General features: G+C 42.4%; 1 protein-coding gene across 1 annotated transcript in view; it reads right to left on the reverse strand.

Annotated features, from left to right (window-relative positions):
- Positions 1-964: 964 nt before the first annotated feature.
- LOC116971560 (paladin-like) overlaps positions 965-21064 on the reverse strand; it is a 120664-nt gene continuing 100564 nt past the window's right edge. The window contains exons 15-16 of the mRNA XM_033018794.1: positions 20238-20393; positions 965-1636 (exon numbers count right to left, since the gene is read on the reverse strand). Coding sequence (XP_032874685.1) covers positions 1487-1636; positions 20238-20393 — 306 coding nt within the window. The 3' untranslated portion in view covers positions 965-1486. The remainder of the gene's footprint in view (positions 1637-20237; positions 20394-21064) is intronic.

The following is a 21064-nucleotide window of genomic DNA, read 5'->3' on the forward strand; positions in this document are numbered from 1 at the left end:
GGTAAGGCATTGACCGCTCCCCGCCTCTCCGACCAGGTAGGGGACTAAGAATTAAAGTTTCCCACTTCACATAAAAGCCCTCCAAACTAACTGACTAACATTTAAGCAATGATTTACAGATGTTTAAGTGTCTCCCCGGTCTCCGGGGAGGAGGCAGCCGCTACAGTAGTACAGACCTGGGTTGACCGTGGGTCGTTTCGGGTCAAGTTTGGCGCCAAACGCGAGCTTTGGTGTGCAGACGACATCCTGGAAAAAATGGCCGGTTTTCGGAGTTTTTCGGTTTCCGGAACTCCGGATAAAAGGTTGTGCACCTGTACCATAATACAGCATAAACATTCTTTGGGAATGACCCAATGATTTTGCAGAGATATTACCATTTTTTAATTTGCTGATAGAATTCTAAACATTTATTCGTCACTTCATATCAATCTAATTTTAATTTTTGCAGATGTAAAAGCATGGTACAACATGGATGCCAAACTATAACCATGAAACACAGGCAGTTGACATTAGATATAAGATAAGCATAAGTTAAAATCAGTAGTCTAGCAATGTATCCGTGCCTAAATCCAAACATATTCCAGCCGCGCATTTTCTACAAGCATGGACAATAAATGCACCCAGCGTGCATACATATCTACCCAACCTCATTGAACCATGCCTGAGTTTAAAACAGAAATAATCAGAAAAACTAATCAGGGCAAAGGAATGGTAAATAAATCCCTGACCTTAAGATGTAAGCTTTAACTGATTTCACCGTCATGCCAGTATGTTACAGATCCAGCAACTGAAATTGGTTTAATTTTGTATAGGAAGGAACTGCAGATGCTGATTTAAACTGAAGATAGACACAAAAAGCTGGAATAAGGGTCTCGACCTGAAACGTCACCCATACCTTCTCTCCAGAGATGCTGCCTGACCCGCTGAGTTACTCCAGCCTTTTGTGTCTATCTTTGTTTTAATTTAAAGTGGATCTATAGTGTAGCTATAAAATTACAGCTAAAGAAACAAACTATAGATCAGAATCTCTAACGATGAATTGACAGGAAAAAAATGCTCAACACAATTTACAGCTACAAATAATAGATCCAGAAAAATAATTAGCTTTCCCCAGTGCACCCAAAACTACTTGGGATGTGAAGACACCTTCCTGAACAAGAGCAGTAGGAGGAGAGAGTATTTAAGAGACAGGTATTTTCAGTATTATGGACAAAATACATTTGTACATAAGATATGATGTAACTCACAAACCCATAGGTAACATAACTAAATTGGATGTATCTAGATTTAAGTTGCAGAGGAAGCTCTAATACTACTGCGTTGGATCTTGCTCACTCTATTAAAGTAAACAATGAATCACTCTCTCAGAACTTAAACTAGAACCCTGTCAGAACTTAATTTAGTGTCCAAAATGAATCAGCTGAAAAATATTCTGACATTGAGAGACAAGGTGGGGAGCAATTTTACTTTGCTTTGTTGCAAATTATTAAATCATATCACCAAAGGTGGGGACCTTGTACCCTCGCTGCTGTTGCCATCGGTTACGCATCCTGCACATCGGGGTACATCCTGGGTCCTCAAACTCCGAGAATCCCAAGTTGTCCAGGATTTCAAACACACCTGCAGGAGCTGCCACCTGTAAGACACAAATAAGGGAAAGAAAGTTAGGAGGGAGATTCATCATAAGGTCATAAGTGATAGAAGTCGAATTAGGCCATTCAGCACTTCAAGTCTACTCTGCCATTCAATAAAGGTTGATCTATCTCTCCCTCCTAACCCCATTGTGGGCTTTGCCTCCAGACTTCTGTGGCAAAGAATTCCACAGATTCACCACATCACCCATTTTGGGGTAATTTTGGCCCATCATTATGTTACCTCAGCTCTAGGGTGAGACTTCACCAAACCATCAAACCTGTCCTCTGAAAGAGGGAGTAAGTGCAAGGGAGTAAAATCTCAACCAGACAGGTGGACCCTGAAATAAAGCAGAAGGACCCAAAAGATTTCAAGAGACTCCCACTGAAGAACTCATCTGATATCTGAGCTGAACATGTATTACCTCCACCACCAGCTGTTTTATCATGTACCATCTCCAAAAAGCATGCACCTGACACCATCTCCCAAATCCACCACCTCCATCATCAAGAAAGACAAGGGCAGTGAGTGCGTGAACACCAGCACAAGCAGATTCCTTTCGTGTCGCACTCCATCAATAGACAATAGACAATAGGTGCAGGAGTAGGCCATTCAGCCTTTCGAGCCAGCACGAATGTGATCATGGCTGATCGTCCACAATCAGTATCCTGACTTGTAAATATATTGCCAAGCTATCACTCCGGAGTCTAAATCCTGGAACACCTCAATGACACTATAATGGAGGTACTAGGAATTGCAGATGCTGGAATTCTTCAGAAGTGCTCTATCTCACAACATTGCCCGTCTATTCCCTCCGTGGATGCTGCCTGATCCACTATTCCTCTGCACTTTGTGTTTTGCTCAATGGCACTATAATGCTGGGTCTAGATTGCTTTATCAGAGCTGACAGTTAATCCCTTTCTTGATTGAGGAAATAGAATTTAATATCCATTAGTACATCAAGCAGACAGCTGAATCTTCACCTATAACAGTTCAAGATGGCCACTCAATCCCCACCTGCTTGAGAGCAATTAAGGATAGACAATAAATGTTGGCCTTGCCAAAGGCACCCCTTCACAAAAACAAAAATAAATAGCTGTAGGCATGGGGGTCAGAGAAAGTGATGCCATTGCAAGCTTTTATCTTTCATGGGGGATCATTAAAGAGGTAACCAGGTGCCAGTTTCCCTTTGGATTGCCTAGAATAACAGGCAAAGTAATGTTGCATTTGCTTTTCATACACAACGCAGAACTGCTTAAGTTTTAAACATAAATCAGTTTAGCAACAAAGCTTCCTGTATCTTGGATACAGTACGCTTTCTCATGCCACGCAGATGGTGTGCAAATTCCAAATAAACACGAAGCATCTGAACCTTTTTCCAGACAGAATGAAATTTGCACAACACTTTTCAACATTAAAAAATAACATAATTCAATCTGCAATGACATTTTGAGAGCTTTCGTCTGCAAACATCCATGACATTAGACAAATAGCAGCTGACCACCCTGATAAGTGCCAAATATGACAAGTTTTCTAAGTCATAATCTGCTCCACTAAAAATCTGGGGAAATACTCATTGTTAAAAGCAAGAAATATGAAACATATTTTATGTGAGTAGGTCATGGACTCTTTCAGCCTCAAGGATGGTTCTAGCTTGCCTTCGCAGGTTGTAAAATGAGAGACTGATATATAACACCGAGAGGCCCTTAATGTATGAACTAAGCTCCATGCGCCTGCTGTTTGTGTGAGAACTGCTGCTTGGTACATAAGTGTACTTTGTCATGGATGAAAGTGATATACAGTTCAAATAAACTATGACTGAAATGGTGTCTAAACCCAGGAAAAATTAGACGGCAAAATATGTTTCTTTACTTTAGCTGTGAAAACCCACCCAGCCTCTCTTTCACTGGTTGCCAGGGTAAATTTTCCTGAAAGCAGACTGTCTGAAATCAGGCCTGATCATAAATGAGCAGTGTTGAACAGATTTGTCTACTGCCAAGAAATTCCTGGTTTCTTAAAGATGCAGTACATTCAATATTGGTGATGACCAAGAATATTATCACTCAAAGTGTCAGGCATAAGGAGCTTGGTTTATTTATTGAGAGCCTTTCGATGTTATAGACCAGGCTTCCATTTTATAGCCCCTACAGGCCACTTCTTAATGTTAGCTTTAAGTTGATGGAAGGCTCTCACTTTTGATTAAGAAACCCTTGGGTCGGACAGGAGTTTAAATCCTACTCCAGAGACTTGAGCACACAATCCAGCTGGCACTAGTGCAGTGCTGTGCTACAAGAGATATTTCTTCTGGATGAAGCACCAACCATGGCACATTCTGCCCACTCGAGCAGACAAAACAAAATCCCAAATGTAAACTGGGGAGTTTTCTCTTCGTCCACCACCAAAACCGCCAAAGCAGATGTATTTCTGCTCATTTATTTATTTGATGTTTGTGAAAACCTTGCAGTGTGTAAGTTGCAGCTGTGTATTCTAATGACATTTTTTAATTCTGTTTTCTATTCTAAAACAGTAACTACACTTCAAATGAAGGACACAGAATAACAATCCCATCTTATTCTTATTCCTGGAAGTTTATATTACAGATCAAAACCAGAAATGCTCCAAATCCACAAAATAATTTCTTGGAACATCCACCTTAAATTCAAGCCTCACTTCCACGGCTCATGGTCTTATTTTTCTACATTTGGGTGCTATTTTCACACATCACAGAGTAACCATGAACTGTTTGATTCTGTAGACACATCTGTATTTTTTTTCAAGATATACTCTTAACTTTGAAGAATGTTTGAAGTTGAAAGGAGACAAAATATATGAACTGGCTTCATCTGAATCATTTTAGTTTTAGAGCACCAAGATTCAAAAACTGAAGGGACTGCACTGAGCACATTCAAAGCTTTTAAACTAACAGACTCCAGCAGTAACCAATCAAACACGCATCAACCCTCACAATGGGGCTCTCAGTCAGACCAAGAAATTTGATCAGAATTCATTCATCAGACTTCAAATAACATGTGATGATAGCAATGTGTAGTCTATTGAAAATTCTACATAGTCATTCCACTTCAACTCCACATCTGACACAGAAAACAAATCTGAAGTACTTTTGAAGTGTACTTACTGCTGTTTGGTGGGGAAATGTGGCAACCATCATGCACACAGCAGGGACCCAAAAACAGCAATGAAAGAAACAAAAAAGTTGCAACATATATTGCCTCGCTCTTAACCTCAGGGCATCCCTCTGCACTCAAGAATCAATATTTCTTGTTTTATACGAGCATCTAAATTGAGCAGGTTTTTACAAACACCATTCAGACAGCTAACCACTTATCCACTATTAAGATACCAGTGTAAGGATTGTTAAACTAAGACCTTGTATTAAAGAATATCATCCTTTCCTCATATATTACTCTGGCATCCTTTAAGGCAAGACGTAACAAAATGGAGCAACTACAACAAAATAGAACTAAAGAGCTTATACAGAACCTGTACACAAATTGCTGAATGAGCTCAACTTTGAAAACAGCAAGGAAGGCAATTATATGACCGAATAAAATTAATAAAGCATGATGAAGATTTCAGTAGCAGATGTTGTGATGTCGTTGCTGAGACTGATTAAATCATCAAGGTGCAAATTGACAATGTTTGTCGTGGAGTCAGTCAGAATGCTATTGTGGTGAATAGTCTTGTTCAGCCTCTGACCAAAATTAAGGAACATAGAATAGTAAAGCACAAGGACAGAGGCCCCTTGGTCCACAATGTCTGTGTGAACATGATGTCAAGACCAACTCTTATCTGCTTAAACATAATCCATATCCCTTCTTTCCTTGCATATCTGTACACCTATCCAGAAACTTTTAAATGCCACTATCGTATCTGCCTCAACCACCACCCGCAGCAATGCAGTCCAGGCACTCATCTCCCTGTGTAAAAGATTTGCCCGAACATCTTTAGATTCTGCCCCTCTCACCTTAAACGTATGCCCTCTAGTATTTGGTTTTTCCATCCTGGGAAAAAGGTTTATCCTATCAATGCCTCTAGTAATTTTATATACCATCGTCGGGTTTCCCCACAACCTCCGGCGATCCATGGAATTGATGGAATTGGTGACCAGGATATAGGGTTTGATGTGGGGACTGAAGACAGTTGCTTTTGCGATGCTATTCCATACCAGCTAGCTGAAGATTGGTTGGTAGCTCGCAAAGACAGTTCAAACATAACTGGAAATCTACAGACTACAGCTCTGCTTTCAATACCATCGCCCCAACCAAGCTCGTCTCCAAATTCATGGAAATTGGAGACAGCACACTGCTCTGCAAGTGGATCCTCGACTTCCTGACCAACCGACCAAAATCAGTGAGGATAGGTGACAAATCATCCTCTACAATAATCCTCAACCCTGGTGCCACACAAGGGTGTGTTTTCAGCCCCCTACATTACTCCTTATACACTCATGACTGTGCAAGCAAATACCAATCCAACTCAATTTATAAGTTAGCAGACGACATCACCGTGATGGCTGCAAGGGGATCAGGACTGGGAGTTAAATATAGAGGGGTACTCGACAATTAGAAAAGATAGACAGGAAAGAAAGGGAGGAGGGGTGGCCCTTTTAATAAGGGAGGGAATAACGGCAATAGAGAGGAAGGATATTGCGTTGAAGGATCAGGATAGTGAAACAGCTTGGGTACAGATAGAGAATAACAAGGGGAAAAAAACACTAGTGGGTGTAATTTATAGACCTCCAAATAGCTGTGACGCTGTTAGTCAGAACATAAATCTGCAAATAGTTGACGCATGTAAAAAGGGTACTGCTGTAATCATGGGGGACTTCAATTTTCATATTAATTGGGCAAACCAAACTGGGCAGGGTAGACTAGAGGAAGAGTTTATAGAATGTATTAGAGACGGGTTCCTAGAACAGTATGTCACAGAACCGACAAGGGGGGAGGCAATCTTGGATCTGGTCCTGTGTAATGAAGCAGGATTGATTAAAAATGTCATAGTTAGGGACTCGTTGGGAACAAGTGACCACAATATGGTCGAATTCCATATTCAAATAGAAGGGGAGCAGGTTGAAACTCAGGCTAGGGTGCTTAGTCTAAATAAGGGGGATTATGAAGGTATGAGGACTGAGCTGATCAAAGTTGACTGGGATAGCAGACTCAAGAATAAGATGGTACATGAGCAGTGGTGTACGTTTAAGGATCTACTGTATAACCTTCAAGAAAAATTTATTCCTATGAAGAAAAAAAGGGGTAAGGGTAAGAACAGTCAGCCATGGCTCAGTAAAACTATAAAGGATAGTATTCGGCTGAAGGCAAGGGCATATAAGGTGGCCAGAGATAGTGGGAGGGTAGAGGATTGGGAAGCATTTAAAGGTCAGCAAAGAATAACTAAGAGATTAATTAAGACGGGGAAAATAGACTATGAAAGGAATTTAGCGAACAACATAAAAACTAATAGTAAGTGTTTTTATAGCTATATAAAAAGAAAAAGGGTGGCTAAGGTGAACGTTGGTCCATTGGAGGGTGAGACTGGAGAGTTGTTGGTGGGGAACATGGAAATGGCAAAGGCATTAAACGAGTATTTTGTATCAGTCTTCACCATAGAAGACACAAAAAATATTCCAACGCTGGATAAACAGGGGGCGGTAGGAATGGAGGAGCTAAATACTATTAAGATCACCAAGGAGGTGGTATTAGGGAAATTAATGAGACTGAAGGAGGATAAATCCCCTGGGCCTGATGGATTACATCCAAGGGTCTTGAGGGAGATAGCGGTGGGGATTGTGGATGCATTGGTGATAATTTTCCAAAACTCCCTGGAGGCAGGAACGGTCCCAGTGGATTGGAAAATGGCCAATGTAACACCTATATTTAAAAAAGGAAGTAGACAGAAGGCGGGTAACTATAGACCGGTTAGTCTAACATCGGTGGTGGGTAAAATGTTAGAGACAATTATTAAAGAAACACTAACGGGGCACTTGGATAAACATGACTTCATCGGACAGAACCAGCATGGTTTTGTGAAGGGGAAATCCTGTTTAACGAATCTGCTCGAATTCTTTGAGGAAGTAACAACCCGGGTGGATAAAGGGGAACCGGTGGATGTGGTATACTTGGACTTCCAAAAGGCTTTTGACAAGGTGCCACATAAGAGACTATTGCTAAAAATAAAAAATTATGGGATTGGGGGTAATATATTAGCATGGGTAGAGGATTGGCTGACAAATAGGAAGCAGAGAGTGGGGATAAATGGTTCATACTCGGGATGGCAACCGGTAACTAGCGGGGTTCTGCAAGGGTCGGTGCTGGGACCCCAGTTGTTCACAATTTATATAAATGATTTGGAGGAGGGAACCAAGTGTAATATATCAAAATTTGCGGACGATACAAAAATGGGAGGAAAAGTTGGGGATGAGGAGGATAGGAAGAGTCTGCAAATGGATATAGATAAGCTAGGTGAGTGGGCAACAACTTGGCAGATGAAATTTAATACTAATAAATGTGAAGTCATTCACTTTGGGAAAAAAAATGATAGGGCAAGTTATTTTCTAAATGAGGAGGAGCTGCGTTGTAATGCAACGCAAAGGGATCTAGGGGTATTAGTACATGAATCACTAAAAGTCAGTATGCAGGTGCAGCAAGCAATCAGGAAGGCCAATGGAGTTTTGGCCTTTATTGCTAGGGGGATTGAGTATAAAAACACGGAGGTCTTGCTGCAGCTGTACACAGTATTAGTGAGACCACATTTGGAATACTGTGTACAGTTCTGGGGTCCATACTTAAGGAAGGATGTACTAGCCCTGGAGGCAGTGCAGCGAAGGTTTACAAGATTAATTCCTGCAATGAGGGGATTGACATATGAGGAAAGGTTAAGTAAGCTGGAGCTCTACTCTTTGGAGTTTAGGAGAATGAGAGGCGATCTCATTGAAACATATAAGATCGTGAGGGGCCTTGATCGGGTGGATGCACCGAGGATGTTCCCAATGATCGGGGAAACTAGAACTAGGGGACATAGTTGCAGAATAAGGGGGGGCTCTTTTAAAACTGAGATGAGGAAGAACTTCTTCACCAAGAGGGTGGTTAATTTATGGAATTCACTGCCCCAGGGAGCAGTGGAAGCAGAAACGTTAAATATATTTAAGTCTAAAATAGATGGTTTTTTAGCTGCCGAGGGGATAAGGGGCTACGGGGAGAGGGCAGGGATATGGACCTAGGTATGGTTAGTATAGTAAGACCTGAGTGATCTCCTGGACAAGTGTCGATCGCCTGGATTGGGGTCGGAGAGGAATTTCCCGGATTTTTTTTCCCGAATTGGACCTGGGTTTTTATCCGGTTTTTTGCCTCCCCCAGGAGATCACGCGGTTCTTGGGGTGGAGAGGGGTGATAGCGGTATAAAGGGGAGGGTAGTGTCTTGTGTTCTGTGTCTTGTGTCTACTGTTTGTGGGTAAGTGTGTCTGTTTAGTGTTCAGCCATGAGCGAATGGCGGTGCGGGCTCGACGGACCTGGTGGTCTACTCTCGCACCTACTTTCTATGTTTCTATGTTTCTATGACGAGACCGAGTACAGGAAGGAGATTGAGAATCTTGTAACCTGTTGCCAAGACAATAAACTCTCCCAATAACTTCTCCCTCAATATCGGCAGACAAGGGAGATTGTGATTGATTTTACAATGTGAAGCAGTACACACATCCCGGTATACTTTGATGGTGCCGAAGTAGAGGTGGTCGTAAGTTTCAAGTTCTGAGGAAGAAGTATCGTCAGCAATTTGTTCTGGAACAGCTACATCGAAGCAATGACCAACAAAGCACGCCAACACCTCTAACTTCTTTAAAAGGCTGAATGAGTTTGGCATTTCCCAAAAAACCCTCACAAACCTCTACAGAAGCGCAATGGAAAGAATTTTATCGGGATGCATCACAGAATGGTTAGGGAACAGCTTCATCCAAGACAGCAAGAAATTGCAAAGTTATGCCAAAGTTTGAAAACGCATACATCCAGATTCAGAGGCAGTTTCTTCCAAGCTGTTTCCAGGCAACTGAACTGTACTCTCACCAGCTAGAGTACGGTTCTGACCTCTCATCTACCACATTGGAGACCTTTGGACTATCTTTAACAGACTTTATCTTGCACTAAACATGATAGCCTTTATCCTTTATCTTGACACAGCGGACAGATTAATGGTATCACCTTTCATGGTCTTTTCATTGACAGGATAGCACGCAATAAAAAACCTTTCCTTGTACCTTGGCACATGTGATAATAATAAACTAAACTAAACTAAAAACCATGGGAAAAGATTTTGTAGGAGTTTGAGGGGTGACTTTTTCACACAAACGGTGGTGGGTGTATGGAACGAGCTGCTGGAGGAAGTAGTTGAGGCAGGGATTATCACAATGTTTAAGAAGCAATTGGACAGGTACATGGATAGAACAGGTTTAGAGGGATATGGGCCAAATGCAGGCAGGTGGGTCTAGTGTAGATTGGGCATGTTGGTCGGCGTGGGCAAGTTGGGCAAAAAGTCCAGTTTTCACACTGTATGACTATGACTAAAAAATTATCTCTCTCTCTCTCTCTATATATATATATATATATATATATATATATGCTGGTTTAAACCGAAGATAGACACAATGGCTGGAGTAATTCAACGGGACAGGCAGCATCTCTGGACAGAAGGAATTGGTGACGTTTCGGGTTGAGACTCTGGTTCAGACAATATTGATATGTTGTTGGGTGGAAACATTCATTCATGGTCATGAAGCTCTTACAACACATTGCAGGGGCCTGATCGATCTGGTGTATTCCTTCTCCATCAACGGCAAATGTGAAGATTTTGACTGACAGCGGAGGGGGGGGGGGGGGGGGGGGGGGGGGGGGGGGAGGGGGAGGCTGTTGAAATATGGGTGTGCATGCAGGTGGAGCACTGGGAAAACAGTTGAACAAAGGGGACTATGAAGGCATGAGAGGGGAGCTGGACAAGGTAGACTGGAAAGGGATCCTAGCAGGAATGACGGTGGAACAGCAATGGCAGGAATTTCTAAGGCATAATCGAGAAGACGCAGGATCATTTCATTCCAAAAATGAAGAAAGATTCTAAGGGGAGTAGGAGGCAACTGTCGCTGACAAGAGAAGTTAGGGATAGAATAAAACTAAAAGAAAAGATGTATAACACAGCAAAGAGTAGCCGGAAGCCAGAGGATTGGGAAACTTTCATAGGACAACAGAAGGAAACAAAACGGGCAATACGGGCTGAAAAGATGAAGTACGAAGGGAAGCTGGCCAGGAATATAAAGAGGGACAGTAAAAGCGTCTTTAGATATGTTAAGGGAACAAGAGTAGCAAAGTGAAATGTGGGTCCCTTGAAAGCAGACACAGGTGAAATTATTATGGGCAACAAGGAAATGGCAGAAGAGTTGAATAGGTACTTCAGATCTGATTTAACTAAGGAATACACAAACAATCTCCCACATGTTCTGGAGGACAGAGGATCTAAGGAGGTAGAGGAACTGAAAGAAATTTTCATTAGGCGAGAAATAGTATTGGGTAAGCTAATGGGACTGAAGGATGATAAATCCCCTCGGCCTGATGGTCTGCATCCCAGGGTCCTCAGGGAGGTGGCTCTAGAAATAGTGGATGCATTGGTGATCATTTTCCAATGTTCAATAGATTCAGGACCAGTTCCTGTGGATTGGAGGATAGCTAATGTTATCCCACTTTTCAAGAAAGGTGCGAGAGAGAAAACTGGGAATTACAGACCAGTTAGCTTGACTTCGGTGGTGGGAAAGATGCTGGAGTCAATTATTAAAGAGGTAATAATGGGGCATTTGGATAGCAGTAAAAGGATTAGTCCAAGTCAACCTGGATTTATGAAAGGGAAATCATGCTTGACTAATCTTCTGGAATTTTTTGAGGATGTGACAAGTAAAATGGATGAAGGGGAGCCAGTGGATGTAGTGTATCTAGACTTTCAGAAAGCCTTTGATAAGGTCCCGCACGGGAGACTGGTGACTAAAATTAGAGCACATGGTATTGGGGGTAGGGTGTTGACATGGATAGAAAATTGGTTGGCAGACCGGAAGCAAAGAGTAGGAGTGAACGGGTCCTTTTCAGAATGGCAGGCAGTGGCGAATGGAGTGCCGCAAGGCTCGGTGTTGGGGCCGCAACTGTTTACCATATATATTAATGATTTGGAAGAGGGGATTAGGAGCAACGCTAGCAAGTTTGCGGATGACACAAAGCTGGGTGGCGGTGTGAACTGTGAAGAGGATGTTAGCAGGTTGCAGGGTGACCTGGACAGGTTGAGTGAGTGGGCAGATGCGTGGCAGATTCAGTATAATATAGATAAATGTGAGGTTATCCACTTTGGGGGCAAAAACAAAGGGGCATATTATTTTCTCAATGGGGTTAGGTTAGGTACGGGGGAGGTGCAGCGAGACCTGGGCGTCCTTGTACACCGGTAACTGAAAGTTGGCTTACAGGTACAGCATGCAGTGAAGAAAGCTAATGGAATGTTGGCCTTCATAACAAGAGGATTTCAGTATAGGAGTAAAGAGGTTCTTCTGCAGTTGTATTGGGCTCTGGTGAGACCACATCTGGAGTATTGTGTACAGTTTTGGTCTCCTAATTTGAGGAATGATATCCTTGCGATTGAGGCAGTGCAGCGTAGGTTCACGAGATTGATCCCAGCTATGGCGGGACTGTGATATAAGGAAAGATTGAAAAGACTAGGCTTGTATTCACTGGAGTTTAGAAGAATGAGGGGGGATCTTATAGAAACATATAAAATAATAAAAGGACTGGACAAGCTAAATGCAGGAAAAATGTTCCCAATGTTGGGTGAGTCCAGAACCAGGGGCCACAGTCTTAGAATAAAAGGGAGGTCATTTAAGACTGAGGTGAGAAAAAAAATTTTCACCCAGAGAGATGTGAATTTATGGAATTCCCTGCCACAGAGGGCAGTGGAGGCCAAGTCACTGGATAGATTTAAGAGGGAATTAGATAGAGTTCTAGGGGCTAGTGGAGTCAGGGGATATGGGGAGAAGGCAGGCACGGGTTATTGATAGGGGACGATCAACCATGATCACAATGAATGGCTCGAAGGGCTGAATGGCCTCCTCCTGCACCTATTTTCTATGTTTCTATGTTTTTATGAAAAGAGGGGGCGAGGAAATGGGGGAAAGCAGAGTTACAGTTTGAAGTAATTTACCTAAAATTGGAGAAATTGAAGTTCATAGTGTTAGGTTGTAAGCTTCCGAAGCAGAATATATGGTGCTGTTCCGACTGCTGTCCTTCCAGGAGAGACAGAGGTTCAAAATGCACCTCCTCTAATCTAATCTACTGCATCCCGATGTGGCCTCCCATACAGTACGTCGGAGAGATCAAACATAAACTCAGCGACTGTTTCTCTAAACACTTGCGCTGGGTCCGCCAACTCCTACTGGATCTTCTGGTTGCTAATCATTTTAATTCCCGTTCCCATGCTGATCTTTCTGTTCTGGGCCTCTGCCATTGCCAGAGTGAGCTCACATGCAAACTAGAGGAATAGCACCTCATTTTCTTCTTGGGTACTTTACAACCTAACTGGATGAGCATTGAATCTTTCATTTATAACTCACCAGGCTCACCTTCCTTCATTGCCAGCTTTCTCACCCACACAATGTTTTCCTAACACAAAACATTACCCAACCTCGTATTCCAGAGATGCTGTCTGAGTTGCTACTGAGCTACTTAGCACTTTGTGTGTGCTCTTTATGGAGCCCAAACTCAATTATAATCCTTTAGCCTATGGAATTTTCATCTTCCTCCAACATGACAAGCAATAACTTGATCATGCACCCTATTTCATGCATTCACATCGTATCATCTTTAGCCAAACCTACCACTTCTCACAACCCTAAATTGCACGTTTTGTCTAGCTTCCAACATTTTTTTGTAATTCACAGATTCAATAGCTTTACTAATCGCCAGTTTTACAAACACATTTCATTCGATAGCGTGTCAATAATTAAACCAGTTTTGGAAGGGTAAAAAAGAAAAACTGTGGAAAATTACACTGCAAGGGGAAATATTTGGGTAATTATGCAGACTTGGATATTGGCAAAGCTAATCCTAATTATCTGCTCTCGTCACATCCCCAGGTATCCGACTCTATTACAAGTAGTTATTGAAGAGATTATTTACATATCATCATATTATTTTAAATTAGTGATTTGGGATTAACATTTAAATGGTGGGATTAGATGGAGAATCAAGGTAAAAGTTTCAATTAGGATGTCAAGTTGGTGTTAGTGTTTTAATTTATTGTTAGTGGTCCAGTCAGTGGTTAATATTAGTGGCTAATGTAGGAGTTTCACTTATGGTCTGTGGTTAGAGAGGTTAGTGGTTAAGATTTGGGAGTTAGAACATAAGTACATAAGAAATAGAAGCAGGAAAAGGGCACACAGCACCTTATATCTAGTCTATCATTCAATAAACTGATCTTTGACCTCAGCACTATTTTCCTGTATTCAAATCCTAGAATTTCCTATTCCCCTATTATTCAAAAATGCTTTCCCATATATCCCCAGCCTCCACAGCTCCTTTAGCTAGAGAATTTCACAGAATCACTAGCCGCTGGGTGAAGAAATCCCTTCTCACCTGAATGATTAATCCTTTCCTTCATGCGACCCCTAGTTCTAAACTCCCCAGGCAGATGAACATTATCCTTGCATCTGCCTGGTCAAGCCCTTGAATTTTGCATGCTTCAATTAAATTCATTTGCATTCTTCTAAAACCTAGAGAATATAGATATAATAGAACAGGAATGAGGCATAAGGGTTTACCGCTCATTTAGCAAGGTTGAAGGGAACCTCAGTTTCAGCTAGAGTTCTCCAACACAATAAGGTTAAATATTTAGATACAAGAAATTGTAGATGCTGGTTTACCAAAAAGGACACATATTGCTGGGGTAACTCAGCGGGTCAGGCACATCTGTAGAGAAAAGGAGTAGACGTTGTTTCGTGTAATAGCCCTTCTTCAGACTGTGTCAAAAGAAGGATCCCGACCTGAAACATTGTCTCAGTGTTCTCCAAAGTGCTATCTGACCCACTGAGTTATTCCAGCATTTTGTGTCTTTTCAAGTTTCATATTTCCTGACCACCACACACTGCATTTTGTTTTGCTGTTCTGTGACTTACACCAATTGAATCATTATACTTGTGGGCTTTTGTGCACAATCGTTTTATCCAGTTTTCTAGGGTTCTACTCAGCTATCCCCTTCCACTTTGATATGCAGAGCTATCTAATGGAGGGTAGGTAGCATATATAATGTTATAATGTTGGTACAGTGGAATATTGCTTGTATTATTAGACAAGAAATACATAGATTCAGATTGATAATTTGGTGAGTTTGAATGTCAAGTAGCATGCTGAATCTGAAAATTTACATTCAATTAAAGCCCTGTCCCACGGTACGAGTTCATTCCAAGAGCTCTCCCGAGTTTGCCCTGATTCGAACTCGGAGTTTTCGGTAATGGCCACTCGTCGGTACTCGGGGCTCCCGTGGACATTTATCAACATGTTGAAAAATCTTCGCGAGTCTTCGCGTGCTTACCAGACGTTAGCTAGTCTTCCCGAGTATCTGCCGTTAGCGTTGCGAGCCACTAAGAGACGTTCCCGAGCTCCGAAGTACCTGCTACGCTCATTCTCCGTGCTTACCGTGAGTTTGATTTTTTTTTAAACTCGGGAGAGCTCTTGGAATGAACTCATAACATGGGACAGGGCTTTCAGAGTCAGAGAGTCAGAGTCATTCAGCATGGAAGCAGGCCTTTCGGCCCAACTTGCCCAATTCAACCAGGATGCCACACCTACACTAATCCCACCTGCCTGTGTTTGGCCCATATCCCTCTAAACCATGTACCTGCCTAAATGTCTTTGCCTCAACTATTCTCTCTGGCAGCTCGTTCCATATACCTAACATCTCTGTGTGGAAAAAGTTTCCCCTTAGGTTCCTATTAAATCTTACCCCTCTCATCTTAACCCTATATCCTCGGGTTCTTGATTCTCCTACTCTGGGTAAAAGACTGTACATCTACCCTATCTATTCCCCTCACAATCTAATACACCTCTATAAGAACATTCCTCATCCTCCTGAGGTCCAAGGACTAATGTCCTAGCTTGTCTATGTACTTGTCCAAATATGTTTTTAACAGCACAAACATGAGGAATTGCACATTAATTGGCTCTGTAAATACCCGTATTTAGGGAGTTGATGTAAAGGTGACATGACTCTGTACTAGTGTGAAAGGGTGATGGAGGGTTGGCATGGACTTGGTGGCCTGAAAGGGCTTGCTTTCATGCTGCACCTATAAACTAAACAACCTACATGTTGCTATTGTACCCATTTCAATTACTTTCTCTGGCATGCTTGCTATCTATACCCACACAAAAACTGTCCCTCAGGTTCAGATTAAATCATAAAGTCTTAGAGTTATTCAGCACAGAAACAGCTGTCTTTTAAAAGTCGTAAATATATACGCTCCAATAGCTTCCTCTGCATCTCATTCCAGATTCATACTATCCTCTGAGTGAAAAAAAGGTGCCCTAAACTCCTTGTTAGTTTAGTTTAAAGTTTAGAGATACAATGTTGAAAATGGCCTTTCAGCCCACCGAGCCTGCGCCGACCAACAATCACCCATACGCTACTTCTATGCCACACACTTGGGACAATTTTACAGAAGCCAATTAACCTACAAAGCTGCACATCATTTGAATGTGGGTGGAAACCAAAGCACCCGGAGAAATCTAACATGGTCATAGGGAAAACGTACAAACTCCACACCCATAGTCAGGATCGAATCCAGACCTCTGGCTCCGTGAGGCTCTACTGCTGCACCATTGTGTCACCCCACAATCAATGGTTACCACCTGTCCATCTGTCAAATAAGTCACAGGCCTCCAGTACAAAAAACAACTTTTCACTTCCACCATCTGCCTCCCAACATAAAGAAAATTCTGCATCCAGTTTGCTAACTCTCCCTGGATCCCATACTGTCGAAACTTCCAGTGCAGTCTACCATCTGGAATCTTATCAAAGCTGTTGCTGAAATCTATTACCACCGTCTAAAGAGAGACCTGGTGGTACATGGTTCCCTGAAAGATGCAACAGAAGTGGTGAAGAAGGTGTTTTGCATGCTTGCTTTCCTTAGTCATGAGTAGAGATGTTATGTTGCAGCTGTATAGGACTTAGTTACAGACAACAACTAGAATATTGTGTGCAGTTTTAGTTGCCAGACTGCAAGAAGGATGCAGAAAATAACGACAAGGATGTTAAAGTGATTGGAGGGCTTGATTTGTAAGAATACACTGATTAGGTTCGGACTGTTTGCTCTGAAGGGGCAGAGGGAGAGGGGTGGCTGAAAGGTGACCTTATAGATGTTTATAAAATGATTAGGGCTATTGACAGAGTGGATGGTCACAATCTGGGTGAGTCTAAATCTAGAAGGCATAGATTTAAAGTGCGAAGAAAAAGATTTGAAGGGGATCTGAGAGGCAGGGGTTATCGGTATACGAAATGAGCTGCTAGAAGAAATGGAATTGGCAGGTACACTTACAATGTTTAAAAGACAGTTGGACAGGTTGTGGTTACGAAAGGTTTTAAGGGAGACTAGACCAAGTGCAGACCCGTTGGGTCTGTTTTCCCAACGGCATTTGCGGGGGGGGGGGGGGGCTGCGGCATCACACTCACATTAACCACCCCCCAAACACACAGGTGGGGGAGGGGGGGTGAGAAGAGGGGAGGGAGGGGAGAGGAGGAGGAGGAAACGGGACAGATTTGGGAGGGAAAGGAGAGCGGGGTAGGGGGTGAGAGAGGGGAATGGGGAGAGAGATGTGGGGGAGGGGGGGATGGGGAGGGAGGGGAGGAGGGAGGGAGGGGGAGAGGGGTGGGGGGAGAGAGGGGAAAGAGTGGGGAGGGAGAGTGGAGGGGGAAGGGGGGAGAGAAGTGGAAGAGTGGGGAGGGAGGGGTAGGGGGAGTGGTGGAAGAGGGACAGAGGGGTAGGGGGAAGGGGGCGGGGGGGAAAGGGAAGGGGGTGGGGTAGAGAGTGAAGGGGGTGGGGGAGAGAGGGATGGGTGGGAGAGGGAGAGGGGTGAGGAGAGGGAAACATAGAAACATAAGATTCTATAAGATCCCCCCTCAATCTTCTAAATTCTAGCGAGTACAAACCGAGTCTATCCAGTCTTTCTTCATATGAAAGTCATGACATCCCAGGAATCAGTCTGGTTAACCTTCTCTGTACTCCATCTATGGCAAGAATGGCTTTGGGCATTGGGCATTGTGACATCACACTATGGAACGTTCACCAGGGGCTGGTGCAAAGGCATATGTAAATGGATCCATTCCGATTGGACATCTGCGAGCATTGGGCATTGTGACATCACACGATGGAACGAATCAAAAGGCAGAAAGGCAGCCGGACAGACGGCGGACGGCAGGCGGCAGCCACAGACTTTTATATAATAATAGATAGATGGGCCAAATGCAGGCAGATAAGACTTGCCCAGGAAGACACCCTGGTTGGTACTGCCGTGTTGGGCTGCTAGAATTCTTTCTTTTCTTTCTTTGCTGCGTAACTCTATTATGACTAAGGAGGTGGAGAAGTACAATCCAGTGGTTTAAGAAAAAATACATTGTGAATGATATGAGGCAATAAACATCGTGCCAATCAACTATGGCAATATCTGGAGAATGAAGAAAAAATCGAATTAAACATTTTAGAATGATTTACATAGATATATAGATACATAGACAATAGGTTCAGGATAGGCCATCCAGCCCTTAGGGCCAGCACCGCCATTCAATGTGATTATGGCTGATCATCCACAATCAGTACCCCGTTCCTGCCTTCTCCCCATACCCCTTGATTCCGCTAGCCCTAACAATTCTATCTTACTTGCTTTTGAATGCATCCAGTGAATCAGCCTCCACTGCCTTCTGTGGCAGAGAATTCCACGAATTCACAACTCTCTGTGCGAAAATGTTTTTCCTCATCTCAGTTCTAAATGGCCTTCTCCTTATTCTTAAACTGTGGCCCTTGGTTCTGGACTCCCCCAACATTGGGAACATGTTTCCTGCATCTAGCGTGTCCAATCCCTTAATAATTTTATATGTTTCTATAAGATTCCCTCTCATCCTTCTAAATTCCAGCGAATACAGTCGCTCCATTCTTTCATCATATGACAGTCCCGCCATCCCGGGTATTAACTACGTGAACCTACGCTGCATTCCCTCAATGGCAAGAATGTCCTTCCTCAAATTTGAAGACTGCACACAATACTCCAGGTATGGTCTCATCTGGGCCCTGTACAACTGCAGAAGGACCTCTTTGCTCCGATACTCAACTCCTCTCGTTATGAAGGCCAACATGCCATTAGCTTTCTTCACTGCCTGCTGTACCAAGACAAATTTCACTACACCAATTGGTGTACGTGACAAATAAATGTCCTTTGTCCTTTGTCCTACATGCTTACTTTCAGTGACTGATGTACAGGTCGCATTGTACTTCCAATGTTCCTAACCTGCCAACATTCAGATAATAATCTGCCTTCCCGTTCTAAAACTCAGCTGCTTCTATTGAGGAAGAGGATTGGACTTTTTGCCTTCCATCATTTTATCTTAATTTTATCCTTGTAATATCATTGCTGAGGTGACCCGTTGTCTTGTCAAACATATTTCATTGTACCGTTGACCCTGTGTTAACCTACATATGACAAATAAAACTGAACTGAACTGTGAGGAATGTGGCGATTCCGCTGTGGTGGAAGTTTATGTTAACATTTATGTACAGGTTTTGTGTGTCTTGTTGCTTTTGTTTTTCGTATGGCTGTATAATCATTTGCATATCACTGTACCTTAATTGGTACATGTGACAATAAAAAAGGACCTTTGAATTTTTGTCTACCCAGCTAATACCCTTTCAAAAAGTCTACAATTTTATGCCAAACCAACTATGCATCATTTTAAGAGAACCCTTTTAACACAAAATCAATTGTGTGTTCTTCATTAATCCTTTCTGTTACGCCTCCATTAATTAAACATAATTTGCCTTTAACAAATCTAAAATAGATTTTGCGAATAGAACCACTTTTGTCCAGAAGGCTGCTAATTATTTTCTTGACTATACTTTTATACAAGGCTCAACTGGCTGGCCTGGAATTACTCATTACTTCTTACACCCTTCTTTGAAAAATATAATATTTACAATTCTTAAGTCCTCAGGCACTGATCCTGTAGATATGGATGGTTGAACTATCATGGTCAAAGCCCCGTAATTTTCATCCATGTCTCCCCTGGCTAGTCATGATACATTTGTTTGGATCCTCAGCAATCTATAATACGCTTCCTACCTACTTTAAGAAAGCATTGTCATATACGGTGTTATTTCAAACTTACAACAAATGGAATATCAAATACCACAAATGCCATTTGGAAAAACATTGTCATTTTGAAATCTTTATCATAGGATTTCATACAATGTAACAGAAAAAAAATACACCAAATAATCGCTTTAATATCATCTGAAATAATGCAGAGTTTGGATCTCATACCTCCGTCATCCAATCTTTGAATGTTCTTTCCCACTTTCCTGGTTTCTCCAAGTGTAGATAAGTGTCAAAAAGAATGAGGTACAGGTATCTCTCAAGATATTGTAGACTACACAAGTGCAAGCTTTCTGCAGTATCTTTATCCTTTGCCCCCTTTGACTGTAATAAAGATAACAAATAATTATTTGAAATGACATCAATAACCGTATATCACTGAATCAATGGTCAATCATGCACCTGTTTTACCAATATCAGCATCTTTCCTGTAAAGTTTACACAACAGATAAATGGTGTGGACCTTGGACATGGACTATAGGAGCAGACCTCTACAGCAGCATTTAGGCATTTGCCTACATTATTTAAAGAATGCATCTCTACCTGGCATTCACCTGTGTATCAGCCATGGAGTCATAAAGTTTCCACAGCATGGAAACAGGCCTTTTGGCCCAAATTGTCCATTCTGACTACGATGTCACATCTACGCTAGTCCCACTTGCCTGCGTTTGGCCCATATATAGCTCTAAACCTTTCTTATCCATGTACCTGTCCAAATGTCTTTGAACTGTTACTATAGTACCTGACTCAACAACCCCCTCTGGCAGCTCATTGCATATACCCATCACTGGCTGTGTGAAAATGTTATCCCTCAGGTTCATATTAAATCTCTCCCCTCTTACCTTAAACCAATGTCCTCTGGTTCGTGGTTGCCCTCTTCTGGGTAAGAATCTCTGTGCAACTACCTTATCTATTCCCCTCATGATCTTATACACCTCTATAAGATCAGCCCTTGTCCTCCTGCACACCCTGCCATTAAAGGTACCGTCAGAATG

This window comes from Amblyraja radiata, chromosome 3 (assembly GCF_010909765.2).
Source record: "Amblyraja radiata isolate CabotCenter1 chromosome 3, sAmbRad1.1.pri, whole genome shotgun sequence".
Lineage (NCBI taxonomy): Eukaryota > Metazoa > Chordata > Chondrichthyes > Rajiformes > Rajidae > Amblyraja > Amblyraja radiata.